We start from the raw sequence: 18,601 nt of genomic DNA, 5'->3' as shown, positions 1-18,601 counted from the left end.
GCTGCTACCAGTGCTGGATTCGCGTTGGGTTAGATAGTGTTTAGGATTGTTTCAGCTTTTTAAAATGTTATTTATTTATAAATATATTAAAATAATATTTTTTATTATTTAAAATTTATTTTTAACATTAATACTTCAAATTATAAAAAAATATTTTAAAAAAATAAAAAATTCTCAAAAATAATTTTTAGGAGACTTTTTTTTTATTTTTTGAGTTGAAATTTTAAAACAAGAAAAATTATTAATTTTTTATAAATATATCAAATATACATTATAAAAAAGAAATTTAGTATTTGTTAACCCACGGAATAAAAATGACGTTAGAATGTCATTATATAAAAAAATAGTTATTCGATATTACTAGGGAGGAGTAATTTATTGTTGTTGAGATGAATCAATGTTTCCAAGTATATTTTTTTAATTATTAAAATAATAATAATAATAATTTATTAGGAAATTTAAGATCATATTTATTTTTTTAAAAATAGTTTTTTAAAAAATATTTTTTAAATTTTCTTGTATTTGTTTGTTATTAGAAAAGTTGGTTAACAAAAAATATTTTTCAGTCAATAAAAAATACTTTCTGATCAACTAAAAACACTTTTTAGTCATATAAAAATTTAGCTTAGTTTTCAAGAAAGTATTTTTTTTACTGTGTTTGTTTTTTAGAAAATGATTTCTCCAAACTTTCTTATATTTATTTGTTATTGAGAAAGCTAATAAGCAGAAAACACTTTTTAATTAAAGAAAAAATTGATTTGGTTTTCAGAAAAATATTTTTCTGAAAAATTTGGACGAAAAACATTTTTCAGAAGTTGTAAAAAATTTAAAAATATCATTATTTGTTAATTATATCAAATTTGATCCTTAAACTTTTGATTACTATATATATTTTGTTTTGAATATTTATTTTTTAATTTCATCTTTAAAATTTAATTTTTGTATTAATTTTGATCTTTATTTTTATAATTATTATTTGTTTTCTTTTTATTATTTTTTTATTGAAATTTTTTATTTATTAAACTTAGTCATCATTCTTTTGATTGTTACTTATTTTATTTGAAATAATTTATGAAATATTGATTATTATTATTTTAATTTCTTTATCTTTTATTTTTTTAAATTTAATCTTTGTTATTTTAATTATTATTTATTTTATTTCAGATAATTTATAAAATTATATTTTTTTAAATTTCATTCTCATTTAATTATATAATTTGTAAGATTTAGTTTTTATTATTTTAATAAATTTTAAAAAATAAAAATATTAATAAATTATTTTTATTTTTTAATTTATTTTTTATTACATTATTAAATATTAAAAAAACAATTTACTTTTTAAAATTTATTTTAAAAAAAATATTTTCCAGCCAACACAATAATATTTAAAAAAAAAAACCTGTGAAGAGAATGGATTCTTTATTAACCAACCAAGCAGAAGCGTCGAACGGCGATGTGCTCTGAGTACAATACTCGAATAATTGCGTGCAAAGGTGAAAGAAATATTTTCCATACCCTACAAATCAAATCACATCATGTGGTAGAAATTCGGACAATTTCATTATAACAAAGAAGCAAAGTCGGCAGACAGTTGACGACAGTATTCTCATTGTCTTATTATCCGTTTAGACCCCATTAATTTGGTACCGCAGATTTGTTTTACGTGTCAAGGATAAGAGAAAAGAAAAGCTCAGGTCAGACGCTCTCATTACGTGTCAAGGATAAGAGAAAAGAAAAGGTCAGGTCAGACGCTCTCACTACTAAAACAACCAGTTTCATTGGAGGTGGAAATTGAATGGGGAGTGTTACAGAAGAAGAGGGAGTTTTACTGTACAGAATATTGTCGTCTTCGTCGTCAGCTTCTTCGGATGAATGGAATCCAACTGACACTGTGATTTTCTTTGGGTTAAGTTTGGGGCTTGGGATTGCGTGCAGACATGTCTTGCGTGGTACCCGAGTCCCTTACACTGTTGCTCTATTCGTTATCGGCATTGCCCTTGGATCCTTAGGTTATTAAATGTTTTGATTCTTTTTAATCAATCATAATTTAGTTGGATCAAGAAAGAAGGAATTCTCTCGATTGTTGTTTCTTTTGTTATGCAGAATATGGTACCAGTCATCAACTGGGAAGAATTGGGGACGGAATCAGGCTCTGTAAGTTCATTTTATTAAAGCCTCGATTGACTGAGACTATTGTTTGCGATGATAATTTAGTTGATGTTCCTCAATTGTAATTGAATGATGCAGGGGCACATATCGATCCTGACCTTTTATTGGCTGTTTTCCTTCCTGCCCTTCTTTTTGAGAGTTCCTTTTCAATGGATGTCCACCAAATTAAGGTTTCTCTCACTCCCTTTTAAACATTACCAGTAAAACTCCTGCAAGCTTTTTGTAATTCATCAGGTTCGTTATGAGTCTAATGGTTCTAAGGTGAGGAAAACCGAAAGTTGGTTGCTTATGTTTAAGGTTCGATGCTTTGTAGTTCATATTTGATCAAACAACATGACTAAATTGCATATTTGCTGAGATATCATGTTAGATAAACGTGATTAATTGTTGGACTTGAAATCAAACATTATCTGGAAGTATTTGAAAATTTTGGTACATTTGTACATATCTTTGTTGTACCTCCTTGTTATCTGGTTTGTTTCCTTTGACACTCATTATGTTCTTAATTCCTACATAAGAATTTTGGTGATTTTATTGCTTATATTGCCTGGTAAGTGTAGCTGTGTGCATTTCATCCTCAGAAAATTTAGGTTTTCTTGCTCTTTTTATGAACCAACTGCTTTTTGCCAATTTTTCTATAGAGGTGTATGGCACAAATGCTTCTACTTGCTGGTCCTGGAGTTCTGATTTCAACATGTTGTCTTGGGTGTGCTTTGAAGGTACCTTACAAGGCTACAAATTTTTTACATGCTATAGTCTGGTTGTTGTAAAATTACTCTGCAATTTTATGCTGCAGCTCATTTTCCCATATAATTGGAGTTGGACAACCTCCTTGTTGCTCGGTGGACTTCTGAGTGCTACTGATCCTGTGGCTGTTGTTGCTCTGTTGAAAGAGCTTGGTGCAAGCAAAAAGTTGAGTACAATAATTGAAGGAGAATCCCTGATGAATGATGGGTATTTAATTTTTATTGATCTTCTATGTTTTCCTGTCTGATTGTCTCTGTAGATAACTTGATAAATCTGAGTAGTTGAAACCAGCAAACTAACAATATATGTATGTCTTTTTCTGTGAAAAATCCAGTCCAACTACTTTTTATACCTCTGGTCTTCTTTTAATGCCTTTAATTTCTATGCCCAGGACAGCAATTGGGGTCTATCAGCTATTCTATCGGATGGTCCTTGGGGAGAGCTTTAACTGGGTTTCCATACTCAAATTTCTAACTCAAGTCTCATTTGGAGCGTAGGTGCCAGTTACCTTTAATTTGCACTGAGTGAAGGATTTCACTCTTGAAATGAAAATCTTTTCATGATTTAGTGTAGGTATTGGTGTTGCTTTTGGAATTGCATCTGTTTTGTGGCTCGGGTTTATCTTTATTGACACAGTGATAGAGATTGCGCTGACACTAGCTGTGAGCTACATTGCCTACTTCACTGTATGCTCCTTTCCAAACCAGGATGCCTTTTAAATTTTTTTCATTTACCTGTCTGAATGGCAAGCCAAATGTTACTCTCCATATTAGCTAAGTATCTTAGTAAACATTTTTGAAGTCTACCATTCTCATATGAGTGCATCACAAGGTCTCTTGTTTAAATTGCAATTGATAATTGGAAAGCTTGAGTTTTGCATTCCAGTAATGAATTCGATATCTACTTGGTCAATACACTTCCCCTCTGTTTCTCTTCCTGTGACTATATTCAGTCTCAACCCCGCTCAGATTTTTTGGCTGGTTTTACTGTTTCTTATGATCTTATCTCTTTTATCTTTTGTCTAAAAAATAGGCACCAGTATCTGCTAATCCTCATTATGCTTCAAGGTGGATCTCCTTGTTGATTGATTAACTTGATTTTTACTGCCTCTCATTTATTATGAAAATAAGAAACTAGCTTTCCATGGTGAGATTCAATTTCCAGAAAGTTTCGTAAGGATGGAGTCTTTTTGGAGGTGCTTATTTTCTCTTGTTGCGGCATTTCTCCATGCAACAAATTATTGTTGGTGCTTTATTTGCAATTTGAAGTAAGAAATGCTTTGTATGAGAAATTTGATTCCTGTCTGGTGTGCTGTGGATTGTATCAAAGGATTTAATATCTCTCAATATCGAGTCGGAATTGGTGTGTGATCGCCCTAAATGACTCAAAAGGATTCATATACCGGAACCCAACTAGTTTGGGCTTGGTTGTGTTGTGTAATCTTGATAATTTATAGGCATTTCCATGTTTTTAATCTTTATGGCCAGCTTATGCATTTATGTTATTCAGCATATTCATCTTGTTCATTCATTATCAATATACAGTTGAAATTGTAATGGCATAAGATGGAGTGACAAACTTATGACACTGATCACATTACTTCCTGTCTTTTGTGCACAAGAAACTTAACTTGCATTTTATATGGTAGGCTCAAGAAGGTGCTGGTGTTTCTGGTGTTTTGGCAGTGATGACTTTAGGAATGTAAGTTGATAAACTATCAATAATTTCTTAGCAACTTGGAGAAATGGTATGTCTTGATATTACACTGGACAGGTTTTACGCTGCAGTAGCCAGGACTGCTTTCAAGGGTGATGGTCAACAGAGTTTGCATCATTTTTGGTATGCCTAGTTCTTATTTGTCACACTTAAGTACCCCCCATCTCTCTGTTTAATGACTGCATAGATGAAAGCAATGCATGGATTCTTCTATAATGATTAAGTTCTTTAAGAAAGAAGGAATGAAGAGAAATCAATGGCTGATTTCTCCAATAGGACTCAAAACAGTCATGTAAATCCATAGAAACCGTCTGCTTCATATGATGAGGTAGACGTTTTAGGATATTGTAAAAGTTTTGATTATTAGTGTGGGTTAAATATTTTCTGGGGACTATATTTTGTAGAAAACAATATCTTGTACCAATCTGTGCTGCTTACTTTTAAACATCGATCCACTATTCTCTAACAGCTTGAATTATTTTAACACTAATGAAAAGAAAGGTGAGGTAGGAAATGAGAAAGATTTTGGAAAGGAATCTTCCAGAAGACTTTCAGATCGAGGTAGCTAAAATCTGATTGTATGGTTGCAAACTTAAGGGGGAATAAATACGGTGACAAGAGTGATCTCTCTTAGCTTCTATGATTAATATTTTGAGATATCCTTTATTTGTAGAAGGAACAGTAACATTAGTATGTTGCAATAGGTAATAATTTTATATACATGGGCTCCAAAAATTTTCAGAGAAGTTTGTTTGAGAATGTTGGGTGTTTGATGCAGACTGCAAAAGACCTGAGATGCTCCACTTCTAAAATTAACACAAGTTTTATTTATTACTTGCTGCTGCTAATGTAATTTTTTTTACAAAGAGCCATGGCAGTCATAAATTTCTGACAGTTGCTACACAAACTGAAGATAACAGATATCTTCTGAAATTAAACCTAAAAATAACAGCCATCCACTGTTGCCACAAGAGCATGTGTGGGATCCACAATTCCAATGAATGCATTTCTTGCTATCATGTGAATGCAATTTTTCAACAAGATTGTTCATTTAATCCATTTCACCTAATTTTTCTTCCAGGGAAATGGTTGCTTATATTGCGAATACTCTAATTTTCATCTTAAGGTAAGAAATCAATTTAGCATATTTCTTAAGCCATTGCTATTCTTCATGTATGCTTGGATGAATTTGACTTGTCGATTTATTTTTGAGATTTCAATGATTGTGTTATTGAGATAGACAAAACATAAAGAAAACCAGAAGGCATTGATTAAACTTTTTAACATCATGAAAAGACACATGAAGCTTGTGCTATGCAACCCACCTTGACCCATAGATCCACATTTGATTTCCAGATTGGGAGTGAGATCAGCAGTAAATTTTCATTGTGTTTGTTATATTTAATACCTAGATTAGGCAAGAAAGAAGACAAAGGAATGTCAATCAGCTCAAGTGAGTGAAGCAGTGTGCTCTACTCTTTCAATGATTAAATTCTTGATTTACATTCGGATTTTGTCTTTGGTGTTTCAATTATCAGAACAAAAAACCTTCTTTTAAGCACATGTTATGTTTCTTCCTTACACTATTCCACCTTAGAATGGACCTTTAGCTTTAACAAAAAGAAATCATCAGTGATGTTTGGTTACTGAAAATGTGAATTTGTTAAAGAATACTTGTCTCTTTGGCTTAGGGAAATAAGGAAACATTATCATCCTCTTGATTCAACTGTGCCATGACATTGTCATGGTCATCATATTCCTTTGAGTTCAATACTATATCATTGTCATTGGGTATCACACCAACAGATGAGGCAAACCATTAAAATATTTTTTTCTGCTTATATATATATATTTTTTTTTTCCAGCAAGTTATGTTCCAATCAAATTAACATGTCTTATTGCTATTTTACAGTATATTTGTAGGTAATTGTGATATTCATTAAAAGTTTGATGCTCTTTTCCTTTGCAGTGGCGTTGTTATAGCAGAAGGTGTTCTGAGCAGTGGCAATATTTTTCATAACCATGGTATTTTTACTTTTAAATTACATATCCTTGCATGGGCATACAATACACCTGATTTCCATTTTTCAACTTTGCTTTCCAACAGCATTTGTGCATGACTGATTTACAAATCTGCCTATGATGATTTAATTGTAGCTAAGCTAGAGCTAGGTCAAAAGGGTTTGGTGATGTAGCAGTGAATGTGTTTGCTTTTTATGAATTGGTTATGTGTTTATTGGTTGTTGGAATATTATGCATTTATGTTAGAATATTATCTAATAATTATGAGATTGACTTGAGGCTTAATCCATGGGAAGTAATTCTATTTCCAATTTAGGTATATAGATTGTGTATAAATAGATTGTGTACACCCTCAAGTTACATATACATAAGTTAATCGAGATTAATATTTTGGGTTACTTGTTTCTTGAAGATTTCTTACTGTTATTCTACTTCTCTAAATTCTAATACTTGTAAAGTGTTTAGATTTTTGCAGGTTGATTTGAAGTTCATTAACATTGATAAATGATAATGGAATATATTAATGATTCCCATAACATGTGGCCAATGGTGGAAGGCCACATCATGAACATGTGAAAACCTATCAAGGCCACATCATGAACATGTGAAAACCTATCCAAAAAGCCCTTAAGTTCTTCAAGACTATTTCTGATAAGCTAGCATAGCTTGAAATCCACTTAATTTCCACTATATGGGTGCAGGGCCATAGAAAACCAAATTGGCTTAGTATACCTTGTGGCCATGGAAGAAGGGATTTAAAGGATGGAATTTTGGGCTTGTGCCTTTAACCAACCTAGTTCACTTTTCATGTGCACCATGGGCACTCCAGCTAGTAACCATCAAGTGGAATCCTGATAAAGTGGGACTGGGGATCCTTCACCATACTAGCCACCAAGTCATAGAAGGACCAGTGTCCTGCTTTAACATTCTGGTCAATTAAACATCATTTTAGGCATCTCAATCTCCATTATAAATAGTGTTTGACACACTGATTCTGCTATCAATTAGCATCTAGGTCACTACAGTACCTTTAAAACGTGACTGAAAAAGACTCTTCCTATCTCAAACCACGTATGTCCTCTAATCCTTGCAGTGGGTCCTTTTCAACTGCTACATCTAAGGATGTCTTGCACTTGAGCTGGTCCAGTTTCGCCTTTGATCTCTCTTCCAATTGGTTTTATTAATATACCTCTTAGCTGATCGCTGACATGTAATCTGCTCATCCTGCTAGGCATTCTCTCCGTGCACAGTAACTTTTTAATATTATTGTCATGTCTTGGTTGTCTAAAGGAATCTTATGTCTTGCAGAGGATGTCTGGAAATTTGATACTTAAGGTTTATTTCCTGATAGAGTAAGCATTTTGAATTGAACATGATCATCTGGTCCCATAACATCTACATCCTTTTGAGGGTCCTTGGTTAAATCTTAACCCAATCTCTTATGAGTAAAAGATGTTCTACAATTTTTTTCAAAAGAAGTATTTTTTCCCCACTAAAACGGAATGAAATTATAACAAGTATAAAATATGTATTAAAGTAAAAAAAAAATCAGTTTCACTGCATATCAACTAAGAACTCTTTCTAGAAGCACCATAAATGGATCGAGTACTCTATTACACAATAGTATAAATTAATTATTACAAGTGCCACCATTGTCTTCCATCCAAACTCTAGGCCTAGTCATATCTAAATTTATTATTATTATTATTATTATTACAATGGTAACAAGTCTATGATAATCATGAATTCTTGTTGTTGATGCATTAATATTAGATTTCTTAAGAGTAATCTAGGGATATGAAGATTTTTACGTACTGACATAACAATTGTCAGAGGAAGTTCTTAAATCATAGTGATGCAACTTTTAGTCTTTAATATGATACTTCTATGTCTGTAAATGGATCCTGGTTTTGTTTCAGGGCATGCATGGGGCTACCTATTTCTTCTGTACATTTTTGTGCTACTATCCCGGTTTGTAGTTGTTGGAGTATTGTATCCATTTTTACGATATTTTGGTTATGGTTTGGATTGGAAGGAAGCTATCATTGTCATATGGTCAGGTCTTCGAGGGGCTGTTGCATTATCACTTTCATTATCTGTCAAGGCAAGCAAGTTTTTTGGATTCAGCTATCTATTAATTTTGTTTTCTTTTCCATGCTGTTGTGACATTATATGTCCATGCACTCTTTGAACTAATTTATTTGGATCCTTATTTTATGGCTGAATATCTCGTTAATGACCATGAGATTATAAATATGTGAGTAGTTTTCTGAACCAGAAGTTTCCTCAGTTCCCATGACCAAAGACTACTTACATGACATTCATTCCAAGCTTATAAATGATTGATCTCTATTCAAAGCCATAAGAAGAAAATTTTGTCTGTTAAGCTTCTATTATATTTTTGCAATTTTTTTTCCATATAATTTACTTTTAGTGATCTTACTTCTTATATGTATCAGCGCACTAGTGACAGCTCAATGTATCTCAGTTCTGAGACAGGAACCTTGGTGAGTTCTATAAAAATACATGCTATTTTATTTATTTGATCCTTGACTTTCTTTTGGTCAAATTTATGGATCAGACAGTATTAGTAGTCTAGAAATATAATAAAGTGTATTAGGAATCTATTGAGTTCTCTGTCAAATTTAGGTAGCAGACCATTTTAGCATAGCCAATTTTTGCAAGTTGATACATGTTTTATTCTCCACCTTTACAGTTTGTTTTCTTCACTGGTGGAATCGTACTTCTGACTCTTATCGTGAATGGGTCAACAACACAGTTTATTTTACATCTTCTAGACATGGATAGGCTATCAGCTACCAAGGTGAGGTTTACATTAATGTCTAGTTATTTAGGATTCCATACTTTTAGATCTTTTTGGCTTATTTTCTTTTAAACTAGTCATAGTCAGGAATTATTGCATTTCATATCAGTGGGAGTTACATTTGTTCTGCTTGCATATGAATTTAGCTTCATAATTTGTTAATATTTTACCAGGGTTTGTGTGTCCATAAATGAGTATCTATCATTATATTTGACATAAGCTGAATTTGTGGTTGTCAAACGGAATTTGAATTTATAATGCTCCTTCTCGCTGCTTTGTTTCTTCTTGGTTTCTCCACTTTTCTCACTTCCATTTGTTTACATTTCTATCCTAAATAACTATTTATAATTTGCTCTTATTGCATTTGTGTTGAAAACTATGCAAGTTAAGGATGTATCCACTATTGCTGAAAGACACCAAAGATGCACTCTTATATTTTGATGAAAATTTTCTTTATCTGTAAATTAGTGAAATATTACTCGATCTATTTTTTTTATTATTGTAGCTATTTACTTATTTTTGTCATCCGTGACATTTTATATTCAGAAGCGTATATTGAACTATACAAAGTATGAAATGCTGAACAGAGCACTAGAGGCTTTTGGTGATCTTGGAGATGATGAGGAACTTGGACCTGTTGACTGGCCTACAGTTAAAACATATATTGCAAGCTTGAATAATTTGGATGGGTCATTTGAACACCCCTATAGTGCATCTGAATCTGGAAATAATTTAGACCCAAATAATTTGAAAGATATCCGTATACGTCTTCTAAATGGTATGTATGCTGTTTATTGTTACTCTGTTTATTATTTTAATTGCTTATGCTTTTTCTGTGGTTGGTCTGGGTCTTTGGCAGGAGAAATAAAACCTTAAAATGCCCTGCACTTTTACTTTATCTCCAGAAGAAAGGGGGATTTTGGGTGCTTGGATGTATATTATTTTATTCAAAGACTAAGGAATTGAGTAAAAAATCTGCTAGTTTGTAGAAAAAATGCCTGAAAGTTTGTGTAGGATTTAATTTGTGCAGAACTGAGAACTATCAGTTAGCAAGGGAACTAGTTTGGAGTTGTAGAAATAACAAAGTATTTTTTAGATAGTGAGAACTGTTACATCATTTTTGAAGGGGAAAACAACAAAAAGAAAGAAAGAAAGAAAGAAAGGAAAGGATAATCAGGGAGTGGTATAAATGAGAAGGTGTTAAGCATCCGTTTTTTTTTATTAACAACTAAATGGAGATGGGCACTTTCTCTTGGCCAATCTATCATGATTACCTAAACACAATTTTGAATGACTACACACAATTAGAAGTAAAGTATTAAACCAGACAAAAAAGAGGAGAAAGAACATTCAACTTTTTGGAAAAAAATTGGTTTCACAAGAATGATCCTTTAAGCTACCTAAATATCCTCTTTGAATGCAGTACCAAAGGCCATGCGGTTTGCCTAAGGATTTCATTTTAGATTGTAATTCTACTCTGTTTTATACAGTTCTAGGAAAAACTTCAAAAATGAATGTATCCTCTGGAAAAAATAACTACAGATTTTCCAACATCATATTGTAACAAAAATTCATACAAGACCTAAAATCAGAAGGGAGAAAGGAAAAACTTGCATCACATCAATCACTAAGTGCATGGATAATTGAAAGGACAAAGGAGTACTTTTACTGTGCAAAAGCATCATCCTAGATCCAAAAACTGTATCCATGTACAGAAATAGCAACGACCATATCCAATAAACAAATGTTATGAGCTTATAAATCCAATCAAAAGCATGTTATGCTATCAAGTGGATGGACAAAGAAGATGCAGTTTTCATCATTGCATCGAAGTAATATTGTGGAACTTGTTTGTTCATTTAGCAGACAATCATTGTCAATTTCTTTCATAAACCAACCCTTTCTAAAAATATGCATCTTGATGATTATAGAATAATTTTTCATACCAGGAGTCCAAGCTGCTTATTGGGGCATGCTTGATGAGGGAAGGATAACGCAAACAACTGCAAATATATTGATGCAATCAGTAGCTGAAGCAATTGACCTTGCTTCCCATGAGTGTCTATGTGATTGGAAGGGCTTGCGATCCAATGTTCATTTTCCAAGTTATTACAAGTTCCTTCAAGCAAGCATTTTCCCTCAGAGGATGATTACTTATTTCACTGTGGAGAGGCTTGAATCTGCATGCTACATTTGTGCTGCATTTCTACGTGCCCATAGAATTGCACGGCGTCAACTACACGACTTTATTGGTAAATTGAGTACATCTCTAATAGACAAGATTTTACTTGATTTAATACTTTTTTTAAAAAAATGTTTTTTAGTTTTCTATTTAAAGTTTTCCTTGAATGCAGTCTGTGGAGCGTGTTATATTTTCTATTCATGTAGTTGTCTGCAGGATTAGAAACTATTAACCAATGTGCAGTTGCAATGCATAGTAAATGTTTAAAGTGCCTAGTTTTTGTGTGCTGCTCTTTGCAGAAGAAAATTTGACCTTACATGGCCATTATATTTGCTATAATTTCTTTTTCTTTCTTTCTTTTTTTTGGTTGATTTTCCATGCCTCACAGTTTACATCATTTTGCAATGGCTATTGCACAAAATCTAACTTTTCTAGCAATTTTCTTTAACTGCAACCATGCGTAGTAGCCTTGATCAAGACTAAATATGATTTAGAAACTTAATTTATCATGGTGATTCAATACTTATAGCATGAACAGATTGATGAAAACATGGAAGATAGATTTCTACTGTTAGTTTGTGTATATTTCAGTTGGGTTGGCCAGGTATGACAACGGAGTTTGAGCTGGTCCCTGTAGTGGAAGAATTGTTTAAATTTGTTGTGACTGATCGATTACTCAGTGCATGAACTGGCTGATTACAACTTGGATAGTAGTGGAAGAATTTGTTTATCATCATCTGATGTCTATGGCTAAAATTGTTTTTTATTTGATTTAAAACAAATCTGATTAGGAAGAGAGAGATAGAGTGCTTAATTATAGCTGATAGTTATTGGTTACAAGGTCTGAAGGAAGGTAGAATGTCATGGAGAGGGAGATAACAATCGCAGATATACTACTGAACATACACAGTTTTCTTATCACGGTCTAGTGTGAGAATAGCTTGGCAGTGAATCTTTTTGGGGGAAATGAAGGAATTCTGATGGGGAATGAAGGACAGCAGTGGGAATTAGTATTTGTTTATTCACTATTATTTAGGAATAGTAGTATTTATTAGGATTCTAGTTTTATTTAGGAATAGTAGTATTTGTTTATTCACTAATATTCAAATTAGGATTCTAGTTTTCTTATGGAATTAAGACTTATTAGGTTCTCTTATTTTATTTGGTTTGGTGCATATAAATAAATAAATAAAATACTAATTCCCAATGCTGTCTTTCATTCCCCATCAATCAATCATTTAAATTCACAGAACTACCTCCAGTAGACAGAATCTTAGTCCATAGCTGGACATACATGGAATACAGTTAAAAGCCAGTCAGTGTACAAGTTTGTAAAGGTATTTTGCAGTGATACAAGTCTATTTTCTATACATAGTAGGTGGTCATACTCAAACATAATTCCTGCATGATTTTGGGTTGTGTAGAAGAATGTTGTTTTGTACTTCTGTTGTTATAATGTTATTGGGAAGATATTTTCTTTTGGAATAAACGTCTTCTTGCCCCTCTAAAAATATTTTGAGAAGATTGACTTCTCCCATTTATTTATATTTTTAGGTGGCAATGATATTGCTTCTATAGTCATTAACGAAAGCGAGGCAGAAGGAGAAGAAGCAAGAAAATTCTTGGAAGATGTTCGTGTTGCATTTCCTCAGGTTTGTGAGTTTAACTGTCCCTATCTATTTGTCTAGTCATAATGAATTCTGCTTGAATGAGGTAGGCTGAGGCCTATGGGTCATTGCATTTGTTTCATTCATATGGTTTGAATTAGTTGGTGGTGGCAATTCAAGATGAGTTTATTGTTGATATAGGTTCTATTTGGTATGACTTTTGCAAAATGATTTAATTTGTTTTTTAACTTTTGACTTGTGAAAAAGTTGTTACAAAATCAAGTCCAAATTTTGTTTTAGTCAAAAGTTAAATTTTTAACATCTTACTTACATTATCTCCCTTCATAACAAAACTTGCTTTGAGTTAATTTTTCATAAGTTACTTATAATAAATAACTTTTGAATTGTAAACCAAAATTCATCTTCCATAAGCTATGCCAAACAGAACCATGGCTTCTAACTCAAGGATACCAGAACACAAATAATTATTCAATGCTTTCTCAGGTTTTTTAAGTGTTGTGAAAACAAGACAACATATTCATTGCATAACTTACTGTGTTAATTTTTCCAAATATACTTCTTACTTTATCATTTTTGTCTTAAGTTATTTAAAAAAAAACTTTTGAATTATGAACTAAAAGTCAAAAGTCATCTTGCATAAGCCATGCCAAACAAAACCATGGCATCTACAAGGTAATTAGAACACAAATAATTATTCAATGCTTTTTCAGGTTTTACGGGTTGTGAAAACAAGACAAGTAACATATTCAGTGCTGAACCATTTAATTGATTATGTCCAAAATCTTGAGAAGGTTGGGTTATTGGAAGAAAAGGAAATGCTTCATCTTCATGATGCTGTCCAGGTAATTTTGGTTTTGTCCTTTGCAAATTCTACATGCAATTGTGGGCTTTTGTAATCTGAAGTTCAGATATTTATATCTTCTAATGCAGACTGACTTGAAAAGACTTCTAAGAAATCCTCCTTTGGTAAAGTTTCCCAAAATAACTGACTTGATTAGTGTCCATCCGCTGTTGGGAGCCCTTCCTTCTATGGTGCGTAAAGCCCTCGAAGGTTCTGCAAAAGAAATAATGAAACCATGCGGAGTGCCCCTTTACAAAGAAGGCTCCAAACCAAATGGTGTCTGGCTTATTTCCAATGGTGTTGTCAAGGTAAATAAAAGTTTATATGGCAAGTTTGGTATTTGAAGAATAAGTCAAAATACCACTCTTGGTTTCCTTGTTAGCAAATTTATCACAATTCACAAGTAAAAGTTATTGTTTGGCAGTGGACAAGCAAGAACATTAGGAGCAGGCACTCACTGCATCCAACTTTTACACATGGGAGCACACTGGGCCTGTATGAACTACTAGTTGGGAAACGTTGCATGTGTGACATCATAACAGATTCTGTGGTACTTTGCTTTTTTATTGAAAGCGAGAAAATACTTTCGGTGCTAGGGTCTGACCCTGCAGTTGAAGATTTCCTATGGCAGGTATGATGATACATTTTGGTTTAGATTAACTCATTTTTCCTCCATCCATGAAATTACTCGCATTGATTAAGATGAATAAGTCAAGAGTTGGATGTTTCCCAAAACCATATTTTCTAGTTGCCTTGTAATGCCCCTAATTTGGAAGAGGGTAAAATTTCTTCAGTTATGTTAAGTAAGGTTATTGTTACTTGAAGCTACATTCCTCTTTCCTTTTCTCATGTGGTGTTTCAGGAAAGTGCAATCGTTCTTACCAAACTCTTGCTTCCTCAAGTATTTGAAGAAATGCCAATGCAAGAATTGAGAGTCCTTGTTGCACAAAGGTCAGTGATCACCACATACATTAGGGGAGAAACTATAGAAGTGCCGCATCATTCTCTTGGCTTTCTATTAGAAGGATTCATAAAAGCCCATGGTTTCCAAGAATTAATTGCATCTCCTGCAGTCCTTTTGCCTCTGCAAGGAAATCAAAGCTCTCAAAACATAGAGATATCAGGTAATTTATGCTGAATTTGTTTAGAAAATAATGGATGATTTGTCTGTTTTAGTTTTAGAAAATTGCAAAACAATCCATGAGCTTTTGGTGCTTGTGTTCCACTTGAAACTCTCAGTTACTTTGGTCCCTTGGACAGCCACAGGATCACAGGCCGACAGAGACTTACATCCTGTTGAACCATCAAATAAATTCCCCCTTTTCTTTTCTTTTTGTTTTTTGGTGCACAAGAGACGTAGAGGTCTTGTAAACACCCAAACCAACCCCAACCCAAGAACCTATCATGGCTCAAACACAGGACTTGCTCAATGAGCACTCTCAAGCCACCGCTTGCGAGAAGGGGAATGTTTGGACTTAGGATAACATCAAAAACAGTCCTTGATGGAAATTCCTACTTGAGTTCGATTTTTTCCCCAATATAGTATTTGAACTTCTAATTTTTGGTTAAAATAGGTCCTAAACGAATGCTTCTTAAATGCATTAATGCAGTGATTGAGATCATTAAATGCTTTTTTGGATGTTAATGTCTATATTCTCTGCATCTGCTCAAATGCATAATCCATAATTACCTTAAATATGTAAGAGACTTTTGTCAAAATACTTCACTCAGAACAAAATATAAATTATAAATAACAAACATCCCTTAGCTAGATTAATATCTAACTATTCTTAGCACTTTATGCAAAGGTTATAGCATTACACTGCTCAAAAACAAAATAGCTATATCACTCCTATTCTTTTTTATGACCTGTCCTCACTTGTTTTAATATTTTTAAAAACCTTGCTAAATTAATTAATTTCTCTAGCCATATAGTAGTGCCGGTGGAGTTTTTTTGGTTAGAGGGTTGGAGATTAAGAGGAGAGCGACAAAGTGGCCTGGAACTTAGCTTGATATTTTGGTAGCATAATATGTTTACTTTTTTCAAACATGAGCAATTTTGCAACTGTTAGGGTTGATTAGTTGGTATAGCTTTTTTGCTATATGGTTGTCACTGGTATGGTGGTATAGGTATTGGGTGCTGTTTTGGTGAATTCAGTGTATGCATCTTGCTTTGTAAGTTTGATTTGCAGTGGTTTGAAATGATTTTGGAGGATAGGTGGCCTTCATTTGTTTTGGACTAATAAATCAATAATAACAATGTCATCGATGTGACACCTATTGATGCTACATCAGTGTCTAGATAAGCATTTCCAGTGATTTGCTATTTTCAACTGTATTTTGGACTCGATTAAAAAAATTACACGATGAGCTGTAATAGATATAAGTGCCCTAATGAATGAGTCAAGTATTTGATGAATTTGTATTTAGATGTATAAATTGTTTACTGTTAATCATAACTTACTTCACCATCATGTAAATAGGTTATTGATGTGTTAAGATACTCTAATTCAACCATGCTCTTTTTGGTTGATGGGTTATGACAATTAGAAGGTACATGAACTAGGTCACTGATTCTGATGGATTACAGGTTCCCAGGCAGCCAGTTTCTATCATCAAGGATCCCGATATCAAGTTGAGGCAAGAGCAAGAGTAATCTTTTTTGACATTGCAGCATTTGAAGTTGATGGTGCTTTGAGGAGAAGGTCATCCTCATTAGCATCAGTTGATCATCCCAATAGACCTTTAACTAGAGAGCATGGTGGTCTTATGAGTTGGCCTGAAAATTTCTACAGACCAAGGGAACATAAGCCAAACTGTGAAGGGACATATCGACCAGTAAATAGCTTGTCTGCAAGGGCAATGCAGCTGAGTATCTTTGGCAGCATGGTATGTTCAATTGACATCTATTTGCAAAGATATGTTCCGAAGCACCTTTTGGGATCATTGCTGGTCAAAAAATGGTGTCTGGAATTTTTATATTGATGTATGCAGGCTCGCTGGCTTTATTGTTTAATAAGTTAATCATTAAGGCAACCATTTGATGTTGTTCATCGTGCCTCCATGCTATGAAATTATACAAGAGGGAGCTTGAAATTATGGCTTGTGGCTATTAGAAATCATCACACGTATTTCTTGATTATGGAACTTTACCCTTGTATGTCCTGATTCTTTTGAATTTACTGGCTTCTTGTTTCATTTCATAAGGTTAATATACGGAGGCGTGCCCACAGCTTTTCCAGTAGCCAAGTAAAGCGATCACACAGCATGTCAGTTTTAAGAATGGCATCATTTCGTAACCGCCAACAAGTTCCTGTCCCATCAGAAGGAGATACTGATACAAGGATGAGTCTTGAAGTGAGAGACTTGATTGGAAAAACTCCTGCTCCCCAACTGCATAGTGCAGGCACAAATGAGACTCACACCATAGATAATTACAGTGATGAATCTGATGCTGAAGATGAAATCGTGGTAAGAATTGATTCACCTAGTAGGCTTTCATTCCATCAGGAATCTTAGTTTGTGTTGTCAGTGATCTCTAGTGTGATTATTGAATTTCTCTTACTTTCGGGTTTTTTATGTTAAGTGTGTTTGTATATAAAGAAAGAAAATAAACAAGTTGTGAAGTTTGTCTAATTCAGATCAATACACTTGCGCCTATAAATAGATGAAATTGAAAAATGTTCACAATTTCTGGCAACATTATAAATAAGGAAATAATATACCCTTAAGACTTCCAGGTTAATGGGAGGATCCTGATCGTTGTTGATCATGGTCTAGCTACTCATCTTTGCTTTCATTATTTATGTTATATTTGTGTTTCCATGCTTCTTTGGTTTAATTAGGATAGAGGAATAAAAGATATTTTGAAATTACAAGCTTGTTGACTCAAATGACAAATACTTGCTCTACTACAGTAAAATTTACTGCAATAGAATAACAAATATACTAGACAGGGTGTTGAACAGTGTTAAGCTTTGTTTATATAGTCTCAGTGCAGTGTTGATTGGGGCAATGATTTTTTTTTAATTTTGGTTTCTTAACTTTTGTTTTCATCAATTGAGTCCTTTAATTGCAAAGTTAGTAGCCAATTACTTTGTATTTGTTGGCTAGGGACAAAATTAAAAGGAGGACCAACATAGAAAAGGTGTTGAAAATAGGTGGTGTGTTTAAAGTTGGAGCAAAAAGTACAACTTAGTATTTTAATTTTTAAAATTTAAACTATTTGGTCCTTTATGTTTTTTAAATTTAATCTTGATACAAAGCTTTGTTTTTATTATTTTCAAGTCTCATGTTTGTGAAAGAGAGCGAGTTTTGCTGGATTTTGAAGTAGAGAAATATTTGTTGTTTTTGCATATTCCAACCATCAAATTTGTTTATCTTGATGTCTATGGGTTTTATATGAAAAGAATATGACAATGATGTTTGTTTAAAATTTTAATATTACCTAATAAAAGTAGATTGAAGTTGAG

The 18,601-nt window shown here is 33.0% G+C and overlaps 1 protein-coding gene across 6 annotated transcripts; it reads left to right on the top strand.

Annotated features, from left to right (window-relative positions):
• The first annotated feature begins 1,451 nt into the window (after positions 1-1,451).
• On the top strand, positions 1,452-17,819 carry LOC105123708 (sodium/hydrogen exchanger 8-like). Of its 6 annotated transcripts, none has more exons than XM_011023404.1 (24): positions 1,452-1,694; positions 1,744-2,009; positions 2,104-2,154; positions 2,248-2,339; positions 2,811-2,888; positions 2,966-3,123; positions 3,308-3,409; positions 3,485-3,602; positions 4,565-4,617; positions 4,690-4,755; positions 5,714-5,758; positions 6,602-6,657; positions 8,574-8,758; positions 9,114-9,161; positions 9,371-9,478; positions 10,025-10,256; positions 11,428-11,739; positions 13,215-13,312; positions 13,999-14,130; positions 14,219-14,437; positions 14,554-14,760; positions 14,992-15,253; positions 16,720-17,018; positions 17,337-17,819. In XM_011023404.1, the coding sequence occupies exons 2-24, from the start codon at positions 1,796-1,798 to the stop codon at positions 17,646-17,648; spliced, it is 3,447 nt and encodes a 1,148-aa protein (XP_011021706.1). In that variant the 5' UTR covers positions 1,452-1,694; positions 1,744-1,795; the 3' UTR covers positions 17,649-17,819. The 6 variants fall into 6 exon arrangements, with proteins under 6 accessions (XP_011021706.1, XP_011021708.1, XP_011021707.1 ...); XM_011023406.1 differs by lacking the exon at positions 1,452-1,694 and having other exon boundaries at positions 1,715-2,009; positions 17,337-17,462; positions 17,538-17,788; XM_011023405.1 differs by lacking the exon at positions 1,452-1,694 and having other exon boundaries at positions 1,715-2,009; positions 11,428-11,730.
• Positions 17,820-18,601: the final 782 nt, after the last annotated feature.

The sequence above is a fragment of the Populus euphratica genome, unplaced genomic scaffold, assembly GCF_000495115.2.
Source record: "Populus euphratica unplaced genomic scaffold, PopEup_1.0 scaffold9.1, whole genome shotgun sequence".
NCBI classification, from domain to species: Eukaryota; Viridiplantae; Streptophyta; class Magnoliopsida; order Malpighiales; family Salicaceae; genus Populus; species Populus euphratica.
The sequence above is the reverse complement of the archived record's forward strand: the minus strand, read 5'-3'. Positions and strand labels throughout refer to the sequence as shown.